Here is a 24,048-nt window from a genome sequence, read left to right as displayed (position 1 = left end):
CTGACTGAAGCCCTGGTCTGTACATTATCCTAACCCTACAACACCTGGAACATGTTGTGACCACTGGACTGACTGACTGAAGCCCTGGTCTGTACATTATCCAAACGCTACAACACCTGGAACATGTTGTGATCACTGGACTGACTGACTGAAGCCCTGGTCTGTACATTATCCTAACCCTACAACACCTGGAACATGTGACCACTGGACTGACTGAAGCCCTGGTCTGTACATTATCCTAACCCTACAACACCTGGAACATGTTGTGACCACTGGACTGACTGAAGCTCTGGTCTGTACATTATCCTAACCCTACAACACCTGGAACATGTTGTGACCACTGGACTGACTGACTGAAGCCCTGGTCTGTACATTATCCTAACCCTACAACACCTGGAACATGTTGTGACCACTGGACTGACTGAAGCCCTGGTCTGTACATTATCCTAACCCTACAACACCTGGAACATGTTGTGACCACTGGACTGACTGACTGAAGCCCTGGTCTGTACATTATCCTAACCCTACAACACCTGGAACATGTGACCACTGGACTGACTGACTGAAGCCCAGTATATATGTTATGGCAACCTAACAGAGTAAAGGCCTAAACTCCCCAAATGAGTGTGTGTGAGGTATTTAAGTTTAAGGGTGAAGCTCTGGAGTCCTGTTTCCAAACAAGCCCTGAGGATCCTTTACACCGACAGTTTACAACCTCCAACTGACCCTCCTGACCGCTGAGACTGGTCTGACCAACCTCAATGGAAAAACTGACCCTCCTGACCGCTGAGACTGATCTGACCAACCTCAATGGAAAAACGGACCCTCCTGACCGCTGAGACTGATCTGACCAACCTCAATGGAAAAACTGACCTTTGTGTCTGTTGCCAGGTAACTAACCTCTTCTTGGCAGTATGGCCACGGCCCACGGCTGAAGGAAAATGTGTCTGACCAGCCCCGGCGCTTTACAGTGAATTTGTAATGTCATTTCCTCTACTGCATTTAAACCAAACCACTAATGGCTGTCTGTCTACCAGACTGTTAAAGTACAGGACTGAACTGTTCTGGTTTGGGTTAAAGTAGGTGCTTTTGGCTTCACATGTGGTTTTAGTAGGTACTTGACATGCTTTGGTTTTGTGACAAACCTTCATAAACCTCTGTCTATACATGAATGGTTCTGATATTTACCTTCCTCTACCTCTGGCTCCGGTACCTATGCTAGGGGAAAGAATCACTTGTGAGTGCTAACCTGTGAATGTGACCCTGGTCCAGAGTGAAGTGGAGGGTGGGGTGACGTCTGGTGTGAGTGTCCAGAGTGGAGGTGAGGCGTGGGTGAGGTCTGGTGTGGGTGTCCAGGGTGGAGGTGAGGCGGGGGTGAGGTCTGGTGTGGGTGCCCAGGGTGGAGGTGAGGCGGGTGGGAGTTGTGATGGGGGTTGTGGCCCTGTGGGTGGTGGTGTCCGCCCTGGCTGTGGCCGCTGTGGTGATGGTGGGGGTGGTGCTGGTAGGCGTGGCTGTGGGGCGGAGCCGGCAGGTGCTGGTGAGGGTGGGAGGGGTGAAGGTGGTGGTGGCCGCCCCCCTGCTCCTGCTGCTGCCGCGATGACATCATTTCCATCATGTGACCCATGCTGTTCATGTTGCCGTTGGCGATGGCTCCCGGGTGGTGTGCTAGCGCCGCCTTCAGTCTCTGTATGGAGAAGAACAACAACATGTTTCTATCATTCACTGGGATTAGGGACAGGAGTTCTTCCTGGTTACTATTCCAGACCATAGAGTTAAATGATTCATCTCTTTAGGCTTTGTCTGTTTCACAGTCTATCATTGAGTTAACTGGAAACGGGTACTGTAGGTTATTTGAAAGTGTGTTGACTATTGACTGTGAGACGATACAATGCTGCATTCATCTTTATACTGTACATCCACATGTCACGTCACGGCTGAGGTACAAACCAGAGCTGAGCCTTGACAGCCCTCACCCTCTCTCTCTCTCTCTCTCTCTCTCTCTGTCTCTCTCTCTCTCTCTACTGCATTCTTACTTTCCATCTCACTCTTTCACTCCCTTCCCTCTGCCTTCCTCTCTCTCTATCCCTTTCTCTCAGTTTAGACAGTGATCTTGCTCTCTCTCTCCCTGTCCATCTCCCTCCTTTCCTTTCTCCATCTCTCTCTCCTTTCCTCTCTCCTATCCTCTCTCCAGGTCTAACGGATGAGGGATCTGTCTGTCTGTCTGCCTGCCTGCCTGCCTGCCTGCCTGCCTGCCTGCCTGCCTGCCTGCCTGCCTGCCTCCATCTGTCTGTCTGTCTGTCTGTTCGTTCTATGTTTACTCATGGGGGCAGGTTTGTTGCTTTAACCGTGTGGTCTACTTAAGACTGAGAGGCTCTGAGAACTGGCCAAGATCTGAGACCAGAGAGAGAGAGAGGGGACAGTGAAAGAGAGAGAGAGAGAGAGAGAGAGAGAGAGAGAGAGAGAGAGAGAGAGAGAGAGAGAGAGAGGGGAGACAGTGAGAGAGGGAGAGAGAGAGGGCTTTTCAAGGTGCTCTTGTATTCCTGGTGTTTACCAGTCCCACCACACCACTCCTCAAGTGTCTGTTTGTTTGGGCAGACACTTAAAGAGACAACCCCCAAGGAAAGGGAAAAATCACCCACTCATATCCGAATGCAAACATACAAGTTCCAAAACGTGTCTGCTGCACTCACTGCACGTCTGATCTGCTGAGAACTAACTTAGTCATAATATATTTTTTAAAACATGTCTGCACCTTTTCATTTTTCTGTTCCATTTGGGAGGAGGTTTTGGAATAACAGTGTGAGAGAGTGTTGAGTCTGGGACTGCCACTGTAATGACTGTAGTGGATTGGCCGGGGCTTCATTCTGAAAGGTGCTCACTTAACATAAAGAGGAACTGTACTGTAGCTTTACGGTAGTGTTAATGGGATTTTCATCATTTGCACAACATCTATAAACTTACTAACTAAAATTGTCAATCCATTCAATTCAGTTTTGTCAGTCTTATGTTGCCTGCTAACTCTCAATCTCCTCTCTCTCGCTCCTGTCTCTCTCTCCATCTCCTGTCTCTCTCCATCTCCTGTCTCTCTCCATCTCCTGTCTCTCTCCATCTACTGTCTCTCTCCATCTACTGTCTCTCTCCATCTCCTGTCTCTCCATCTCCTCTCTCCATCTCTTCTCTCTCCATCTCCTCTCTCTCTCTCTAGCTCCTGTCTCTCTCTATCTCATCTCTCTCTCCATCTCCTGTCTCTCTCCATCTACTGTCTCTCTCCATCTACTGTCTCTCTCCATCTCCTGTCTCTCCATCTCCTCTCTCCATCTCTTCTCTCTCCATCTCCTCTCTCTCTCTCTAGCTCCTGTCTCTCTCTATCTCATCTCTCTCTCCATCTCCTCTCTCTCCATCTCCTCTCTCTCTATCTCATCTCTCTCTCCATCTCCTCTCTCTCTCCATCTCCATCTCCTGTCTCTCTCCATCTACTGTCTCTCTCCATCTCCTCTCTCTCCATCTCCTGTCTCTCTCCATATCATGTCTCTCTCTATCTCCTGTCTCTCTCCATTTCATGTCTCTCTCCATCTCCTGTCTCTCTCCATCTCCTGTCTCTCTCCATCTCCTGTCTCTCTTCATATCCTCTCTCTTCATCTCCTCTCGCTCCATCTCCTCTCTCCCTATCTCATGTCTCTCTCTATCTCCTGTCTCTCTCTATCTCCTGTCAATTCAATTCAAGGGCTTTATTGACATGGGAAACATGTGTTAACATTGCCAAAGCAAGTGAGGTAGACAACATACAAAGTGAATATATAAAGTGAAAAACAACAAAAATTAACAGTAAACATTACACATACAGAAGTTTCAAAACAGTAAAGACATTACAAATGTCATATTATATATATATATACAATGTACAAATAGTTAAAGGACACAAGATAAAATGAATAAGCATAAATATGGGTTGTATTTACAATGGTGTTTGTTCTTCACTGGTTGCCCTTTTCTCGTGGCAACAGGTCACAAATCTTGCTGCTGTGATGGCACACTGTGGAATTTCACCCAAAAGATATGGGAGTTTTTCAAAATTGGATTTGTTTTCGAATTCTTTGTGGATCTGTGTAATCTGGGGGAAATATGTCTCTCTAATATGGTCATACATTGGGCAGGAGGTTAGGAAGTGCAGCTCAGTTTCCACCTCATTTTGTGGGCAGTGAGCACATAGCCTGTCTTCTCTTGAGAGCCATGTCTGCCTACGGCGGCCTTTCTCAATAGCAAGGCTATGCTCACTGAGTCTGTACATAGTCAAAGCTTTCCTTAATGTTGGGTCAGTCACAGTGGTCAGGTATTCTGCCGCTGTGTACTCTCTGTGTAGGGCCAAATAGCATTCTAGTTTGCTCTGTTTTTTTGTTAATTCTTTCCAATGTGTTAAGTAATTATCTTTTTGTTTTCTCGTGATTTGGTTGGGTCTAATTGTGCTGTTGTCCTGGGGCTCTGTAGGGTGTGTTTGTGTTTGTGAACAGAGCCCCAGGACCAGCTTGCTTAGGGGACTCTTCTCCAGGTTCATCTCTCTGTAGGTGATGGCTTTGTTATGGAAGGTTTGTGAATCGCTTCCTTTTAGGTGGTTGTAGAATTTAACGGCTCTTTTCTGGATTTTGATAATTAGTGGGTATCGGCCTAATTCTGCTCTGCATGCATTATTTGGTGTTTTACGTTGTACACGGAGGATATTTTTGCAGAATTCTGCGTGCAGAGTCTCAATTTGGTGTTTGTCCCATTTTGTGAAGTCTTGGTTGGTGAGCGGACCCCAGACCTCACAACCATAAAGGGCAATGGGCTCTATGACTGATTCAAGTATTTTTAGCCAAATCCTAATTGGTATGTTGAAATTTATGTTTCTTTTGATGGCATAGAATGCCCTTCTTGCCTTGTCTCTCAGATCGTTCACAGCTTTGTGGAAGTTACCTGTGGCGCTGATGTTTAGGCCAAGGTATGTATAGTTTTTTGTGTGCTCTAGGGCAACAGTGTCTAGATGGAATTTGTATTTGTGGTCCTGGTGACTGGACCTTTTTGGAACACCATTATTTTGGTCTTACTGAGATTTACTGTCAGGGCCCAGGTCTGACAGAATCTGTGCATAAGATCTAGGTGCTGCTGTAGGCCCTCCTTGGTTGGTGACAGAAGCACCAGATCATCAGCAAACAGCAGACATTTGACTTCGGATTCTAGCAGGGGAGGCCGGGTGCTGCAGACTTTTCTAGTGCCCGCGCCAATTCGTTGATATATATGTTGAAGAGGGTGGGGCTTAAGCTGCATCCCTGTCTAACCCCACGACCCTGTGTGAAGAAATGTGTGTGTTTTTTGCCAATTTTAACCGCACACTTGTTGTTTGTGTACATGGATTTTATAATGTCGTATGTTTTACCCCCAACACCACTTTCCATCAGTTTGTATAGCAGACCCTCATGCCAGATTGAGTCGAAGGCTTTTTTGAAATCAACAAAGCATGAGAAGACTTTGCCTTTGTTTTGGTTTGTTTGGTTGTCAATTAGGGTGTGCAGGGTGAATACATGGTCTGTTGTACGGTAATTTGGTAAAAAGCCAATTTGACATTTGCTCAGTACATTGTTTTCATTGAGGAAATGTACGAGTCTGCTGTTAATAATAATGCAGAGGATTTTCCCAAGGTTACTGTTGACACATATTCCACGGTAGTTATTGGGGTCAAATTTGTCTCCACTTTTGTGGATTGGGGTGATCAGTCCTTGGTTCCAAATATTGGGGAAGATGCCAGAGCTAAGTATGATGTTAAAGAGTTTTAGTATAGCCAATTGGAATTTGTTGTCTGTATATTTGATCATTTCATTGAGGATACCATCGACACCACAGGCCTTTTTGGGTTGAAGGGTTTTTATTTTGTCCTGTAACTCATTCAATGTAATTGGAGAATCCAGTGGGTTCTGGTAGTCTTTAATAGTTGATTCTAAGATCTGTATTTGATCATGTATATGTTTTTGCTCTTTGTTCTTTGTTATAGAACCAAAAAGATTGGAGAAGTGGTTTACCCATACATCTCCATTTTGGATAGATAATTCTTCGTGTTGTTGTTTGTTTAGTGTTTTCCAATTTTCCCAGAAGTGGTTAGAGTCTATGTATTCTTCAATTGCATTTAGCTGATTTCTGACATGCTGTTCCTTCTTTTTCCGTAGTGTATTTCTGTATTGTTTTAGTGATTCACCATAGTGAAGGCGTAGACTCAGGTTTTCCGGGTCTCTATGTTTTTGGTTGGACAGGTTTCTCAATTTCTTTCTTAGATTTTTGCATTCTTCATCAAACCATTTGTCATTATTGTTAATTTTCTTCGGTTTTCTATTTGAGATTTTTAGATTTGATAGGGAAGCTGAGAGGTCAAATATACCTGTCTCTCTCCATCTCCTGTCTCTCTCCATCTCCTGTCTCTCATCTCCTTTCTCTCCATCTCCTCTCTCTCTATCTCCTGTCTCTCTCCTCCTCTCTCTCCATCTCCTGTCTCTCTCTCTATCTCCTGTCTCTCTATCTCCTGTCTCTCTCCATCTCCTCTCTCTCCATCTCCTGTCTCTCTCTCTCTCCTGTCTCTCTCCTCCTCTCTCCATCTCCTGTCTCTCTCTCTATCTCCTGTCTCTCTATCTCCTGTCTCTCTCCATCTCCTGTCTCTCTCCATCTCCTGTCTCTCTCCATCTCCTGGCTCTCTTCATCTCCTCTCTCTCTATCTCCTGTCTCTCTTCATCTCCTCTCTCCATCTCCTCTCTCTCTATCTCCTGTCTCTCTTCATCTCCTCTCTCCCCCTCCTCTCTCCATCTCCTCTCTCTCTATCTCCTGTCTCTCTCCATCTCCTGTCTCTCTCCATCTCCTGTCTCTCATCTCCTCTCTCTCCATCTCCTCTCTCTCTATCTCCTGTCTCTCTCCTCCTCTCTCTCATCTCCTGTCTCTCTCCATCTCCTCTCTCTCCATCTCCTGTCTCTCTCCATCTCCTGTCTCTCTCCATCTCCTGTCTCTCTTCATCTCCTCTCTCTCCATCTCCTGTCTCTCTTCATCTCCTCTCTCTCCATCTCCTGTCTCTCTTCATCTCCTCTCTCTCCATCTCCTGTCTCTCTCCATCTCCTGTCTCTCATCTCCTCTCTCTCCATCTCCTCTCTCTCCATCTCCTGTCTCTCTTCATCTCCTCTCTCTCCATTTCCTGTCTCTCTCCATCTGTTTTCTCTCTCCAATGTCCATCTATTCCTTTACCCCTCTCTCTCTCTCCCCTATCTCCCCCATCTCAGTCAGTCCAGTCTGTCCATGCCTCCTCCAGGCCTCCTCCTCCAGGCCTCCTCCTCCAGGCCTTCTCCAAGCCTCCATGTCTCTTTAACAACCACGCCAGAGAGAGAGAGTGAGAGAGATAAAGAGCACATCAACCCTCTCCTCCTCCTCCTGCCTCCCACACCCCTCCCTTCCTCACTCCTCTCTCTCTCACCCTCCTTCAGGGGAACTCTAGCTGTCTCAGATGAAGGATTGATGCACACAGCACGCTCCACACGCCACAGTAATATCTTAGCAATGTGGAAAACAAAACAACAGTACCTCAGGTATTTGATGCACACAGCTGGCCTGCATAGTTTACGAGTGACAAGTATGGGCCACTCATCATATCTAGGTTGTCATGTACTGTAGCATGCCGTTCTATGGGACCAGTGAAACCATCAGCCTGTTAAGCCTGTTTCAGTCTGTTCCTGGCACAGCCATAGAGTTTATATCTGCCTGTCTGGCTCTCATCTCCTACTGTACTTACTAGGAACCACCTGACAGCATCGGGATTTATATCAAAGGTTAACCAATGTCATGGTCCTCTTAGCAGTGTTTCCTATATTCATTGGATAGATCAGTGCTACCTGATATTACCTTCATAGATCCTACTGCTGTCATGGTTCCTGTTCTTCATATTACCTTCATAGATCCTACTGCTGTCATGGTTCCTGTTCTTCATATTACCTTCATAGAGCCTACTGCTGTCATGTTTCCTGTTCTTCATATTACCTTCATAGAGCCTACTGCTGTCATGTTTCCTGTTCTTCATATTACCTTCATAGATCCTACTGCTGTCATGGTTCCTGTTCCTCATATTACCTTCATAGAGCCTACTGCTGTCATGGTTCCTGTTCTTCATATTACCTTCATAGATCCTACTGCTGTCATGGTTCCTGTTCTTCCTATTACCTTCATAGATCCTACTGCTGTCATGGTTTCTGTTCCTCATATTACCTTCATAGATCCTACTGCTGTCATGGTTCCTGTTCCTCATATTACCTTCATAGAGCCTACTGCTGTCATGGTTCCTGTTCTTCATATTACCTTCATAGATCCTACTGCTGTCATGGTTCCTGTTCTTCCTATTACCTTCATAGATCCTACTGCTGTCATGGTTTCTGTTCCTCATATTACCTTCATAGATCCTACTGCTGTCATGGTTCCTGTTCCTCATATTACCTTCATAGATCCTACTGCTGTCATGGTTCCTGTTCCTCATATTACCTTCATAGATCCTACTGCTGTCATGGTTCCTGTTCTTCATATTACCTTCATAGATCCTACTGCTGTCATGGTTCCTGTTCTTCATATTACCTTCATAGATCCTACTGCTGTCATGGTTCCTGTTCTTCATATTACCTTCATAGATACTACTGCTGTCATGGTTCCTGTTCTTCATATTACCTTCATAGATCCTACTGCTGTCATGGTTCCTGTTCTTCATATTACCTTCATAGAGCCTACTGCTGTCATGGTTCCTGTTCTTCATATTACCTTCATAGATCCTACTGCTGTCATGGTTCCTGTTCTTCATATTACCTTCATAGAGCCTACTGCTGTCATGGTTCCTGTTCTTCCTATTACCTTCATAGATCCTACTGCATTCATGGTTCCTGTTCTGTTCCCAGAACCTTCAGAAGCTAAAGCAATCCTTTCCTCTCTATTATAAGTACTTTAACATCAGCACTAATATAACTCTATATACACACCCACGGGCACACACACACATACGCATGCACACACACGCACGCACACACACACACTCAGCCACACACACACTCCAACACACACAACTCAACACTTCTCAGCAGGGCCGGCTCCAGGCATAAGCAAACTCAGTCGGGGTCTCAACTTACTGTTGAGAGTTAGACTAGTAGAATACACAAGGTGCAAGTTTGAAATGTGGTTGTGCATCTGCAATTTTTCTGTTGTTTTGTCAGCCACTGACAGTCACTCAATTATCCATGTCAACCACTTCCACCTCCACCTCAGCCTCAACAGCACTTCTCACAGTCAGCGCCTGGCCTAGACTGGCCTGGACTGGCCAGACTGGCCTAGACTGGCCTAGACTGGCCTAGACTGGCCTGGACTGGCTAGACTGGCCTAGACTGGCCTGGACTGGCCAGACTGGCCTAGACTGGTTTGGACTGGCTAGACTGGCCTAGACTGGCCTGGACCGGCCTAGACTGGCCTGGACTTGCCTAGACTGGCCTGGACTTGCCTAGACTGGCCTAGTGTCCTGGAATGACCTAGACTGGCCTAGACTGGACTGGCCTAGACTAGCCTGGACTGGCCTAGACTGGCCTGGTCTGGCTTAGACTGGCCTAGACTACAACACAGGGGTTAACATACCACAGAGACCAGACTACAGAACAGTGAGTTAGATCAGATCTGTCTAGACTACAACACAGTGGGTTAGATCAGGTCTGTCTAGACTACAACACAGTGGGTTAGATCAGGTCTGTCTAGACTACAGCATAGTGGGTTAGATCAGATCTGTCTAGACTACAACACAGTGGGTTAGATCAGACCTGTATAGACTACAGCACAGTGGGTTAGATCAGGTCTGTCTGTCTGCAGCACAGTGGGTTAGATCAGGTCTGTATAGACTACAGCACAGTGGGTTAGATCAGGTCTGTCTGTCTGCAGCACAGTGGGTTAGATCAGACCTGTATAGACTACAACACAGTGGGTTAGATCAGACCTGTATAGACTACAACACAGTGGGTTAGATAAGATCTGTATAGACTACAGCACAGTGGGTTAGATCAGACCTGTATAGACTACAACACAGTGGGTTAGATAAGATCTGTATAGACTACAACACAGTGGGTTAGATCAGACCTGTATAGACTACAACACAGTGGGTTAGATCAGATCTGTATAGACTGCAGCACAGTGGGTTAGATCAGACCTGTATAGACTACAGTACAGTGGGTTAGATCAGATCTGTATAGACTGCAGCACAGTGGGTTAGATCAGACCTGTATAGACTACAGTACAGTGGGTTAGATCAGATCTGTATAGACTACAGCACAGTGGGTTAGATCAGACCTGTATAGACTACAGTACAGTGGGTTAGATCAGATCTGTCTAGACTACAACACAGTGGGTTAGATCAGACCTGTCTAGACTACAACACAGTGGGTTAGATCAGGTCTGTCTGTCTGCAGCACAGTGGGTTAGATCAGACCTGTATAGACTACAACACAGTGGGTTAGATCAGGTCTGTCTGTCTGCAGCACAGTGGGTTAGATCAGACCTGTATAGACTACAACACAGTGGGTTAGATCAGGTCTGTCTGTCTGCAGCACAGTGGGTTAGATCAGACCTGTATAGACTACAACACAGTGGGTTAGATCAGGTCTGTCTGTCTGCAGCACAGTGGGTTAGATCATACCTGTATAGACTACAACACAGTGGGTTAGATCAGGTCTGTCTGTCTGTCTGCAGCACAGTGGGTTAGATCAGACCTGTATAGACTACAACACAGTGGGTTAGATCAGGTCTGTCTGTCTGCAGCACAGTGGGTTAGATCAGGTCTGTCTGTCTGCAGCACAGTGGGTTAGATCAGGTCTGTCTAGACTACAGCACAGTGGGTTAGATCAGACCTGTATAGACTACAACACAGTGGGTTAGATCAGGTCTGTCTGTCTGCAGCACAGTGGGTTAGATCAGGTCTGTCTATCTGCAACACAGTGGGTTAGATCAGGTCTGTCTGTCTGCAGCACAGTGGGTTAGATCAGACCTGTATAGACTACAGCACAGTGGGTTAGATCAGGTCTGTCTGTCTGCAGCACAGTGGGTTAGATCAGGTCTGTCTAGACTACAACACAGTGGGTTAGATCAGACCTGTATAGACTACAGCACAGTGGGTTAGATCAGACCTGTATAGACTACAACACAGTGGGTTAGATCAAGTCTGTCTGTCTGCAGCACAGTGGGTTAAATCAGGTCTGTCTGTCTGCAGCTGTATACAGACTCAGAGGGTCGGTTATACCAGGCTGCAGCACCGGGGGGTTGAGAATACTGGAGTCCGATTGTCTGTCTGTCTGTCTGTCTGTCTGTCTGTCTGTCTGTCTGTCTGTCTGTCTGTCTGTCTGTCTGTCTGTCTGTCTGTCTGTCTGTCTGTCTGTCTGTCTGTCTGTCTGTCTGTCTGTCTGTCTGTGTGAAGCAATCAATCACATAACTGGTTTGTGAAAAAAAGCAAGCACCAAAACCAATGGTGATTCTGGCCACTGTATCTGTTGCTTATAACAAAGCATCATTCGATGTGTATTTAATGTCTAGACCCCCTTACTAAATGTCCACTACACCTATAAAAAGCAGTCTGATACCACATCACTAATATTCCCCAGACTGCTGACATGGACACCTTCCATGTGGCTCTACTGTCTGAGGAAGTCATCTGACCCTGACAGACCACCATAACACCTTCCCATTCAGCCTTCAACCTGTCAATCAACACCCAGACCTGGGGCCCCTCCCCTGCGATAGCGGGAACCAATCAGGCTGGGCAGCTGTCCGCCTATCTTCCACCACTCAATCATAGCAGCCAATCTCATGTCCCGAGCCACGTTCCCACTGAGGCCAGAGCAGAGACCCAGGCAGTGGAATGTGACTGCCCCATCCACCACTGTCTGCTCTGCACTGCACTGCAGACCCACTAATGTGCCTGTCTGGGGCTGGGGGAAAGGGTATAGGGCTGGGAGGTGAGGCTGGGGCTGTGGCTGGGGTTGGGGCTGATGCCTGGCTCCATGCCAGCCAAACGTCAGGGGAGTGGGGGATAGAGGGGTGGAGGGAGAAGAGGCGGGGGAGTGGATAGCTTCCAGTCTCCCCTCCACTCACACAGAGAGAGAGAGTCAGCCTGGCCTCGGGGCCCAGCAAAGTGCTCATTTATCAGCCCTGTATTGTGAGAGGAGTCCAGCTGGCAGGGCCGCCTCTACTATCTATCTGGCTTTTAAATGAATTAACCTCCATCAGCAGGAGAGGAGAGGCCTCCCGAACAGCACCAAATAGTATATTTATAGTGCACGAGGGCCCAAGTCACAATAAGTGCACTCTAAAGGAATAGGGTGCCATCTGGGATGCAGGTCCAGTGTGTCACAGTCAGGCAGCGTACTGTAGCTAGTAGAGTCCCCTCTCAAGGTTAAAACACAGTGCTAGCTACACCCGACACACACAGCCCGTAACCATAACAACAGACACACTCACCACAGAGAGAGTTGAACTCACGGAACTCATAATCAAGCAGTACATTGTACCAGCCACAGCTGAGACTAGCCACACAGCAGAGAAGAGAAGCACTGATGGAGGTACGTAACAATGGACTTCACCTATGATACAGTCAGTCTGAGCTGTAGTTCTACAACACAAAACGTTCCACTGCACACGACACTACTAAACAACGGTCTGTAGGATTAAAAAACAAAGCATCTAAGAGAACCAGGCAGGGATCTGTGAACCAGGCAGGGATCTGTGAACCAGGCAGGGATCTGTGAACCAGGCAGGGATCTGTGAACCAGGCAGGGATCTGTAAACCAGGCAGGGATCTGTGAACCAGGCAGGGATCTGTAAACCAAGCAGGGATCTGTGAACCAGGCAGGGATCTGTGAACCAGGCAGGGATCTGTAAACCAAGCAGGGATCTGTGAACCAGGCAGGGATCTGTGAACCAGGCAGGGATCTGTGAACCAAGCAGGGATCTGTGAACCAGGCAGGGATCTGTGAACCAGGCAGGGATCTGTGAACCAGGCAGGGATCTGTAAACCAAGCAGGGATCTGTGAACCAGGCAGGGATCTGTGAACCAGGCAGGGATCTGTGAACCAGGCAGGGATCTGTGAACCTGGAACCAAATCAACCTGTCATGTATTGCAGCAAACAAAGCAACTCTGTCGCAAACGAGAAGAGAGAGAAAGAGAGAGAAATATATAGAGAGAGGAAGATAAAGAGAGAGAAATATATAGATAGAGAGATGAAGATAAGAGAGAGAAAGATAAAAAAGAGAGAAATATAGAGATAAAGAGAGAGAAATATAGAGATAGAGAGATGAAGATAAGAGAGAGAAAGATATAGAAATATAGAGAGAGATGAAGATAAAGAGAGAAAGATAGAAAGAGAGAAATATAGAAGATAAAGAGAGAAAGATAGAAAGAGAGAAATATAGAGATAGAGAGAGATGAAGATAAGAGAGAGAAAGATATATAGAGATAGAGATAGATGAAGATAAGAGAGAGAAGGAGAGATAAAGATTCCCTCACCGTGATACAGGCCAGGTTCCCACTCTTCTACTCGCTGGTTTCATCTGACACAACTGAATGACTTGGCTCAAACTGTCCCAGATCTAACTCAGCTCCAATAAGCTGAGCCCAAACTTATGGCCCTGGCAGGCTGCATTCGGACCCACAGTGACGCAAATGAACAGACCGACGGGCCTTCCACGGTGATGATCATCAGCAGGCTTGTGGTTACGTCCCAAATGACACACTATTCCCTATATAGTGCATTACTTTTGACCAGAGCCCTATAGACCCTGGTCAAAAGTAGTGCACTGTAAAGGGAATAGGGTGCCATTGGGGACGTAACCACTGTCTCTCCCAAACCCCTTCATCATGACCTCTAATGTACTTTAACACATGGTTGTGTTTGGCTCAGACTGTGCTCATCACCCAGACTTAACCACCACCTGCATTAACCTGTAATAACACACACACACTGGTTTCTCTCTCTCCCCGCGGCTACATGTAGCCAGGCCACAGAACAGTCATTATGTCAGTGCAGGTGTTGGCCTGTAGTGTTGGTAGTAGGTGTTCTGACAGCGGAGGATGGTACACAGTGTGGAGGAAGAGGACAACAGACTGGTGTTTAGATGTACCAACCCTGTCTCAACCTATCAGCCATATAATACAGCAACAAAAAGAGCTGGTAAGATGGAAAAGTAATGATATAACTAACGATATAATCCCCATTTATTAGGAGGGAGAATATAGACAGTAGTAATGACACAGGTTGTCAAGGTTCATTTGTCTTTTACCATTCAATGTTCCACGTTGATAAAATGCTCCCACACAGATTAAACATAAAACCCCAGCTACTGGACTGAAGATGCTTTCTCCCGGAGGGAAAGAGCCATTTACTGTCTGATGTCTAAACCCTGACCTCTGACCTCTTGACCTTCTGTATCAACCACCCCCCCCCCCCCCCCTCATTAATGTGGTGTCATTAATTATATTTATTAATGCTGTCTTCCTATTTGACACCAGCTCAGTCGGCCCGGTGTGACTGATGTCCGTGTGAGTGCTCTGGCCACGTCCTGAACAGCCACTCAGGTTTCCCCTGTTCCCGCCCTGGCCTGGCCATATGACTTCATCACTATTAACCCCGAGAGGAGAACGCCAGAGAGGGGAAGAACAGGGACGAGTGGGAAGAGATGGAGCCTGAGCCGGGATGAGTCAATCAAACCAGATCAGGTCAGGGGGACACACTTTCATTCCTCTTAAGAGTGGAGCAGAGGGCTCCCTGGGGACCTGAGGCCCTTTGGAGTCGCCCGAGTCATCACTAGTTAGGGAACATTGAACATAACCTAACCAGGCCTGTATGTGGAGTTACAGAACATTGAACCTAATCTAATCAGGCCTGTATGTGGGGTTACAGAACATTGAACCTAATCTAATCAGGCCTGTATGTGGGGTTACAGAACATTGAACCTAATCAGGCCTGTATGTGGAGTTACAGAACATTGAACCTAATCTAACCTGTATGTGGAGTTACAGAACATTGAACCTAACCTAACTAGGCCTGTATGTGGAGTTACAGAACATTGAACCTAACCTAATCAGGCCTGTATGTGGAGTTACAGAACATTGAACCTAACCTAACTAGGCCTGTATGTGGAGTTACAGAACATTGAACCTAATCTAACCAGGCCTGTATGTGGAGTTACAGAACATTGAACCTAATCTAACCAGGCCTGTATGTGGAGTTACAGAACATTGAACCTAATCTAACTAGGCCTGTATGTGGGGAACATTGAACCTTAACAGAACATTGAACCTAATCTAACCAGGCCTGTATGTGGGTTACAGAACATTGAACCTAATCTAACCAGGCCTGTAGGCCTGTAATGTATGGGGTTACAGAACATTGAAACCCCAGGCCTAATGTGGGGTTACAGAACATTGAACTAACCAGGCCTGTATGTGGGTTACAGAACATTGAACCTAACCTCAATCAGGCCTGTATGTGGGGTTACAGAACATTGAACCTAATCTAATCAGGCCTGTATGTGGGGTTACAGAACATTGAACCTAACCTAACCAGGCCTGTATGTGGAGTTACAGAACATTGAACCTAATCTAACCAGGCCTGTATGTGGAGTTACAGAACATTGAACCTAACCTAACCAGGCCTGTATGTGGGGTTACAGAACATTGAACATAACCTAACCAGGCCTGTATGTGGAGTTACAGAACATTGAACCTAATCTAACTAGGCCTGTATGTGGGGTTACAGAACATTGAACCTAACCTAACCAGGCCTGTATGTGGGGAACATTACAGAACATTGAACCTAATCTAACTAGGCCTGTATGTGGGGTTACAGAACATTGAACCTAATCTAACCAGGCCTGTATGTGGAGTTACAGAACATTGAACCTAATCTAACCAGGCCTGTATGTGGAGTTACAGAACATTGAACCTAACCTAACCAGGCCTGTATGTGGAGTTACAGAACATTGAACCTAATCTAACTAGGCCTGTATGTGGGGTTACAGAACATTGAACCTAATCTAACTAGGCCTGTATGTGGAGTTACAGAACATTGAACCTAATCTAACTAGGCCTGTATGTGGAGTTACAGAACATTGAACCTAATCTAACTAGGCCTGTATGTGGAGTTACAGAACATTGAACCTAATCTAACCTGTATGTGGAGTTACAGAACATTGAACCTAACCTAACAGAACATAGGCCTAACTAGGCCTGTATGTGGAGTTACAGAACATTGAACCTAACCCTGTAAGTTACAGAACATTGCCTGGCCTGTATGTGGAGTTACAGAACATTGAACCTAACCTAACTAGGCCTGTATGTGGAGTTACAGAACATTGAACCTAATCTAACTAGGCCTGTATGTGGAGTTACAGAACATTGAACCTAATCTAACCTGTATGTGGAGTTACAGAACATTGAACCTAATCAGGCCTGTATGTGGAGTTACAGAACATTGAACCTAATCTAACCTGTATGTGGAGTTACAGAACATTGAACCTAATCTAACCAGGCCTGTATGTGGAGTTACAGAACATTGAACCTAATCTAACCAGGCCTGTATGTGGAGTTACAGAACATTGAACCTAATCTAACCTGTATGTGGGGTTACAGAACATTGAACCTAATCTAACCTGTATGTGGGGTTACAGAACATTGAACATAACCTAACCAGGCCTGTATGTGGAGTTACAGAACATTGAACCTAATCTAACTAGGCCTGTATGTGGGGTTACAGAACATTGAACCTAACCTAACTAGGCCTGTATGTGGGGTTACAGAACATTGAACCTAACCTAACTAGGCCTGTATGTGGAGTTACAGAACATTGAACCTAATCTAACCAGGCCTGTATGTGGAGTTACAGAACATTGAACCTAACCTAACCAGGCCTGTATGTGGGTTACAGAACATTGAACCCAGGCCTAACAGAACATAACTAGGCCTGTATGTGGAGTTACAGAACATTGAACCTAACCTAACTAGGCCTGTATGTGGAGTTACAGAACATTGAACCTAATCCTAACCAGGCCTGTATGTGGAGTTACAGAACATTGAACCTAATCTAACTAGGCCTGTATGTGGAGTTACAGAACATTGAACCTAATCTAACCTGTATGTGGAGTTACAGAACATTGAACCTAATCTAACTAGGCCTGTATGTGGGGTTACAGAACATTGAACCTAATCTAACCAGGCCTGTATGTGGAGTTACAGAACATTGAACCTAATCTAACCAGGCCTGTATGTGGAGTTACAGAACATTGAACCTAATCTAACCAGGCCTGTATGTGGAGTTACAGAACATTGAACCTAACCTAACCAGGCCTGTATGTGGAGTTACAGAACATTGAACCTAACCTGAACAGAACATTGAACCTAATCTAGGCCTGTATGTGGAGTTACAGAACATTGAACCTAATCTAACTAGGCCTGTATGTGGAGTTACAGAACATTGAACCTAATCTAACTAGGCCTGTATGTGGAGTTACAGAACATTGAACCTAATCTAACTAGGCCTGTATGTGGAGTTACAGAACATTGAACCTAATCTAACTAGGCCTGTATGTGGAGTTACAGAACATTGAACCTAATCTAACCTGTATGTGGAGTTACAGAACATTGAACCTAACCTAACCAGGCCTGTATGTGGAGTTACAGAACATTGAACCTAACCTAACCAGGCCTGTATGTGGAGTTACAGAACATTGAACCTAATCTAACTAGGCCTGTATGTGGAGAACATTGAACAGAACATTGAACCTAATCTAACCAGGCCTGTATGTGGAGTTACAGAACATTGAACCTAATCTAACCTAAGTTACAGAACATTGAACCTAATAACAGGCCTGTATGTGGAGTTACAGAACATTGAACCTAATCTAACCTGTATGGGAGTTACAGAACATTGAACCTAATCTAACCCTGTAGTGGTGGAGTTACAGAACATTGAACCTAATCTAACCAGGCCTGTATGTGGAGTTACAGAACATTGAACCTAATCTAACTAGGCCTGTATGTGGAGTTACAGAACATTGAACCTAATCTAACCTGTATGTGGGGTTACAGAACATTGAACCTAATCTAACCAGGCCTGTATGTGGAGTTACAGAACATTGAACCTAATCTAACCAGGCCTGTATGTGGAGTTACAGAACATTGAACCTAATCTAACCTGTATGTGGGGTTACAGAACATTGAACCTAATCCAGAACATTGAACCTAATCCTAACCTAACCAGGCCTGTATGTGGAGTTACAGAACATTGAACCTAATCTAATCAGGCCTGTATGTGGGGTTACAGAACATTGAACCTAATCTAATCAGGCCTGTATGTGGGGTTACAGAACATTGAACCTAACCTAACCAGGCCTGTATGTGGAGTTACAGAACATTGAACCTAATCTAACCAGGCCTGTATGTGGAGTTACAGAACATTGAACCTAACCTAACCAGGCCTGTATGTGGGGTTACAGAACATTGAACCTAACCTAACCAGGCCTGTATGTGGAGTTACAGAACATTGAACCTAATCTAACCAGGCCTGTATGTGGGGTTACAGAACATTGAACCTAATCTAACCAGGCCTGTATGTGGAGTTACAGAACATTGAACCTAACCTAACCAGGCCTGTATGTGGAGTTACAGAACATTGAACCTAATCTAACCAGGCCTGTATGTGGAGTTACAGAACATTGAACCCTAATCTAACCCTGTTGAACCTAATCTAACTAGGCCTGTATGTGGGGTTACAGAACATTGAACCTAATCTAACTAGGCCTGTATGTGGAGTTACAGAACATTGAACCTAATCTAACTAGGCCTGTATGTGGAGTTACAGAACATTGAACCTAATCTAACCTGTATGTGGAGTTACAGAACATTGAACCTAACCTAACTAGGCCTGTATGTGGAGTTACAGAACATTGAACCTAACCTAATCAGGCCTGTATGTGGAGTTACAGAACATTGAACCTAACCTAACTAGGCCTGTATGTGGAGTTACAGAACATTGAACCTAATCTAACCTGTATGTGGAGTTACAGAACATTGAACCTAATCAGGCCTGTATGTGGAGTTACAGAACATTGAACCTAATCTAACCTGTATGTGGAGTTACAGAACATTGAACCTAACCTAACTAGGCCTGTATGTGGAGTTACAGAACATTGAACCTAACCTAATCAGGCCTGTATGTGGAGTTACAGAACATTGAACCTAACCTAACTAGGCCTGTATGTGGAGTTACAGAACATTGAACCTAACCTAACTAGGCCTGTATGTGGAGTTACAGAACATTGAACCTAATCTAACCAGGCCTGTATGTGGAGTTACAGAACAACATAACCTAGGCCTGTATGTGGAGTTACAGAACATTGAACCTAATCTAACCAGGCCTGTATGTGGAGTTACAGAACATTGAACCTAATCTAACCTGTATGTGGGGTTACAGAACATTGAACCTAATCTAACCAGGCCTGTATGTGGAGTTACAGAACATTGAACCTAATCTAACCAGGCCTGTATGTGGAGTTACAGAACATTGAACCTAATCTAACCTGTATGTGGGGTTACAGAACATTGAACCTAATCTAACCTGTATGTGGGGTTACAGAACATTGAACCTAACCTAACCAGGCCTGTATGTGGAGTTACAGAACATTGAACCTAATCTAACCAGGCCTGTATGTGGAGTTACAGAACATTGAACCTAATCTAACCAGGCCTGTATGTGGAGTTACAGAACATTGAACCTAATCTAACCAGGCCTGTATGTGGAGTTACAGAACATTGAACCTAATCTAACCTGTATGTGGGGTTACAGAACATTGAACCTAATCTAACCCTGTAACCTAACAGAACTAACCTAACCAACCAGGCCTGTATGTGGAGTTACAGAACATTGAACCTAATCTAACCAGGCCTGTATGTGGAGTTACAGAACATTGAACCTAATCTAACCAGGCCTGTATGTGGAGTTACAGAACATTGAACCTAATCTAACCAGGCCTGTATGTGGAGTTACAGAACATTGAACCTAATCTAACTAGGCCTGTATGTGGAGTTACAGAACATTGAACCTAATCTAACCAGGCCTGTATGTGGAGTTACAGAACATTGAACCTAATCTAACTAGGCCTGTATGTGGAGTTACAGAACATTGAACCTAATCTAACCTGTATGTGGGGTTACAGAACATTGAACCTAAACCAGGCCTAACCAGGCCTGTATGTGGGAGTTACAGAACATTGAACCTAATCTAACCAGGCCTGTATGTGGAGTTACAGAACATTGAACCTAATCTAACCTGTATGGGAGTTACAGAACATTGAACCTAATCTAACCTGTATGTGGAGTTACAGAACATTGAACCTAATCTAACCAGGCCTGTATGTGGAGTTACAGAACATTGAACCTAATCTAACCAGGCCTGTATGTGGAGTTACAGAACATTGAACCTAATCTAACCAGGCCTGTATGTGGAGTTACAGAACATTGAACCTAATCTGTAAGTTACAGAACATTGCCTGTGTATGTGGAAGAACATTGAACCTAATCTAACTAGGCCTGTATGTGGAGTTACAGAACAATGAACCTAACCTAACTAGGCCTGTATGTGGAGTTACAGAACATTGAACCTAATCTAACCAGGCCTGTATGTGGAGTTACAGAACATTGAACCTAATCTAACCAGGCCTGTATGTGGAGTTACAGAACATTGAACCTAATCTAACCAGGCCTGTATGTGGAGTTACAGAACATTGAACCTAATCTAACCAGGCCTGTATGTGGAGTTACAGAACATTGAACCTAATCTAACAGAACAGGCCTGTATGTGGAGTTACAGAACATTGAACCTAATCTAACCAGGCCTGTATGTGGAGTTACAGAACATTGAACCTAATCTAACTAGGCCTGTATGTGGAGTTACAGAACATTGAACCTAACCTAACCAGGCCTGTATGTGGAGTTACAGAACATTGAACCTAATCTAACCAGGCCTGTATGTGGAGTTACAGAACATTGAACCTAATCTAACCAGGCCTGTATGTGGAGTTACAGAACATTGAACCTAATCTAACCAGGCCTGTATGTGGAGTTACAGAACATTGAACCTAATCTAACTAGGCCTGTATGTGGAGTTACAGAACATTGAACCTAATCTAACTAGGCCTGTATGTGGAGTTACAGAACATTGAACCTAATCTAATCAGGCCTGTATGTGGAGTTACAGAACATTGAACCTAATCTAACTAGGCCTGTATGTGGAGTTACAGAACAATGAACCTAACCTAACTAGGCCTGTATGTGGAGTTACAGAACATTGAACCTAATCTAACCAGGCCTGTATGTGGAGTTACAGAACATTGAACCTAATCTAACCAGGCCTGTATGTGGAGTTACAGAACATTGAACCTAATCTAACCAGGCCTGTATGTGGAGTTACAGAACATGAACCTAATCTAACCAGGCCTGTATGTTTACAGAACATTGAACCTAATCTAACCAGGCCTGTATGTGGAGTTACAGAACATTGAACCTAATCTAACCAGGCCTGTATGTGGAGTTACAGAACATTGAACCTAATCTAACCAGGCCTGTATGTGGAGTTACAGAACATTGAACCTAATCTAACACAGAACATTGAACCTAATCTAACTAGGCCTGTATGTGGAGTTACAGAACAATGAACCTAATCTAACTAGGCCTGTATGTGGGGTTACAGAACATTGAACCTAATCTAACTAGGCCTGTATGTGGAGTTACAGAACATTGAACCTAATCTAACCAGGCCTGTATGTGGGTTACAGAACATTGAACCTAATAACAGGTCTGTATGTGGGGTTACAGAACATTGAACCTAATCTAACCAGGCCTGTATGTGGGGTCACTTTTAAAGTGGTAAATAAATATTATCCTGGGCTTTAAATGGACAGAGAAGAGAGTGAACAGCTATATTAAAACCCTGGTTTGTTTCAATACCCTGCTTCATGTCAGTCTCTTCTCGTCAGACATGTTCAGCCAGCTAGCGTGTTTACTCTGTACTGTACTTCTGCTAACAGGATTTATAATGAGGTTACACATCTTAACTTTCCTGGTAACAATCTTTGTGGGCCCAGACCCTTCTAACTCTCCTCCCCCAGCCCCTAAAAACCACAGCATGGGTTCCCTGTCTGCGGCAGCTATAGAAGGGAGGGAGAGAGTGTCAGTGAGCCCCTGTGCCATAAATGTAGAGGGTATAATTCCTCCCCCAACACCTCCTCAACCTCCCCCACCCCTCCCCAAACACCTCAACCTCCCCCAAACACCTCCTCAACCTCCCCACCCCTCCCCAACACCTCCTCAACCTCGCCCACCCCTCCCCAACACCTCCTCAACCTCCCCAACACCCCCTCAACCTCCCCCCCCCCTCCCCCAACACCTCCCCAACCTCCCCCACCCCTCCCCCAACACCTCCTCAACCTCCCCACCCCTCCCCCAACACCTCCTCAACCTCCCCAACACCTCCTCAATCTCCCCCACCCCCCCCCAACCTCCTCAACCTCCCCCACCCCCAACACCTCCTCAACCTCCCCCACCCCTCCCCAAACACCTCCTCAACCTCCCCACCCCTCCCCAGCACCTCCTCCACCCCCCCAACACCTCCCAACACCTCCCCTCCCCCAACACCTCCTCAAACTCCACCACCCCCCAACATCTCCTCAACCTCCCCCACCCCTTCCCCAACATCTCCTCAACCTCCCCCACAGCTCCTCAACCACCCCCAACACCACCACCTCTACCCACCAATGCCTGCCTTCCATACCCACTATCCACTCCTCCATGTGTGCCACCCCCCATTAGCTCACTTTTATTACATTACCCACATTCCCCAGAGAGGCAGGAACCTCTCCCCCACTCCTCCCTCCACCTCTCCTGTGCCCCCTCTCTGCTAAACTGATTTCTTCTGGGACTACAGGAGGACGACAGGCAGCTTGGTGGAAAGTAGTGGGAGTCTCTCTGTACTGTAACTAGAGTCACTCCTTCCTTCCCTTCCCCCACTGGGCCGAGCCGAGCACAGCCTCCCTGGGGCCCCAGAGGAGGGAGGGAGGGAGGGAGGGAGGGAGAGAGAGAGATGGACAGATGGAGGAAGATGGGCTGTTCTGTTCTGCCAGGCCCAGACGACCCCGGTATGTTGCAGTGCTGTTCATACGTAGCCACATTGGTGCGCAGGGCAGGCAGTGAGATGCACACACACCTACAGTGGAGGGCCCCCCCCACACACACAAACACACAGCAGGCTAAACATACACTTGGCAGCCTCTCTCTCTCTCTCCCTCTGCCTCTTTCTCCCTCCCTCCCTCTCTCTCTCTCTCCCTCTGCCTCTTTCTCCCTCCCTCCCTCCCTCCCTCTCTCTCTTTCCTCCCTGTCAGTCTAATGGATTGGCCTTTCTGCCTCCAGACTCTACATCCCCACTGGTTCCTCTTGTAAAGCAGGGCTCTGTGGACCAGCCGACAGGGTTATTACTACAAAACCCCAGCCTCTGGGGGGAAAGGGGCAGAGGAAGACAGACAGACAAGGAGAGAGAGCTAGAGAGAGGGGGGGGGGGGCGAGCTAGAGAGAGATAGAGGGGGGAAGCGGGGGCGAGCTAGAGAGAGATGGAGACATATGCTCACAGGAGCATAGTCAGGACCAAAGTGCCTGGACTAATCTAATGTTAGAGGCAAATTGAAACAAAAGGCACCTTGCTGAGGCTATTTCAGATAGAGAGTAGAAGGAATGTGGAAAGTAGTGCTTCCAAAATCATTCATCTGAATCATAAATTGAAATATTTATTTGACAGTTTGTATTAATAGACTCTGATAAAGTTTCTGTGTATTGGACATATACTGAACAAAAATATAAACGCAACATGCTACAATTTCAAAGATCTTACTGAGTTACAGTTTATATAAGGAAATCAGTCTATTCATCAGGCCCTAATCTATAG

The 24,048-nt window shown here is 45.8% G+C and overlaps 1 protein-coding gene across 1 annotated transcript in view; it reads right to left on the bottom strand.

Moving 5' to 3' along the window:
* Positions 1-24,048, bottom strand: part of creb5b (cAMP responsive element binding protein 5b) — a 119,965-nt gene that overhangs the window by 21,966 nt on the left and 73,951 nt on the right. The window contains exon 8 of the mRNA XM_065027471.1: positions 1,250-1,684. Coding sequence (XP_064883543.1) covers positions 1,250-1,684 — 435 coding nt within the window. The remainder of the gene's footprint in view (positions 1-1,249; positions 1,685-24,048) is intronic.

Source organism: Oncorhynchus nerka, linkage group LG14 (genome assembly GCF_034236695.1).
Source record: "Oncorhynchus nerka isolate Pitt River linkage group LG14, Oner_Uvic_2.0, whole genome shotgun sequence".
NCBI classification, from domain to species: domain Eukaryota; kingdom Metazoa; phylum Chordata; class Actinopteri; order Salmoniformes; family Salmonidae; genus Oncorhynchus; species Oncorhynchus nerka.
This window is presented reverse-complemented; position numbering and strand designations above follow the sequence as displayed.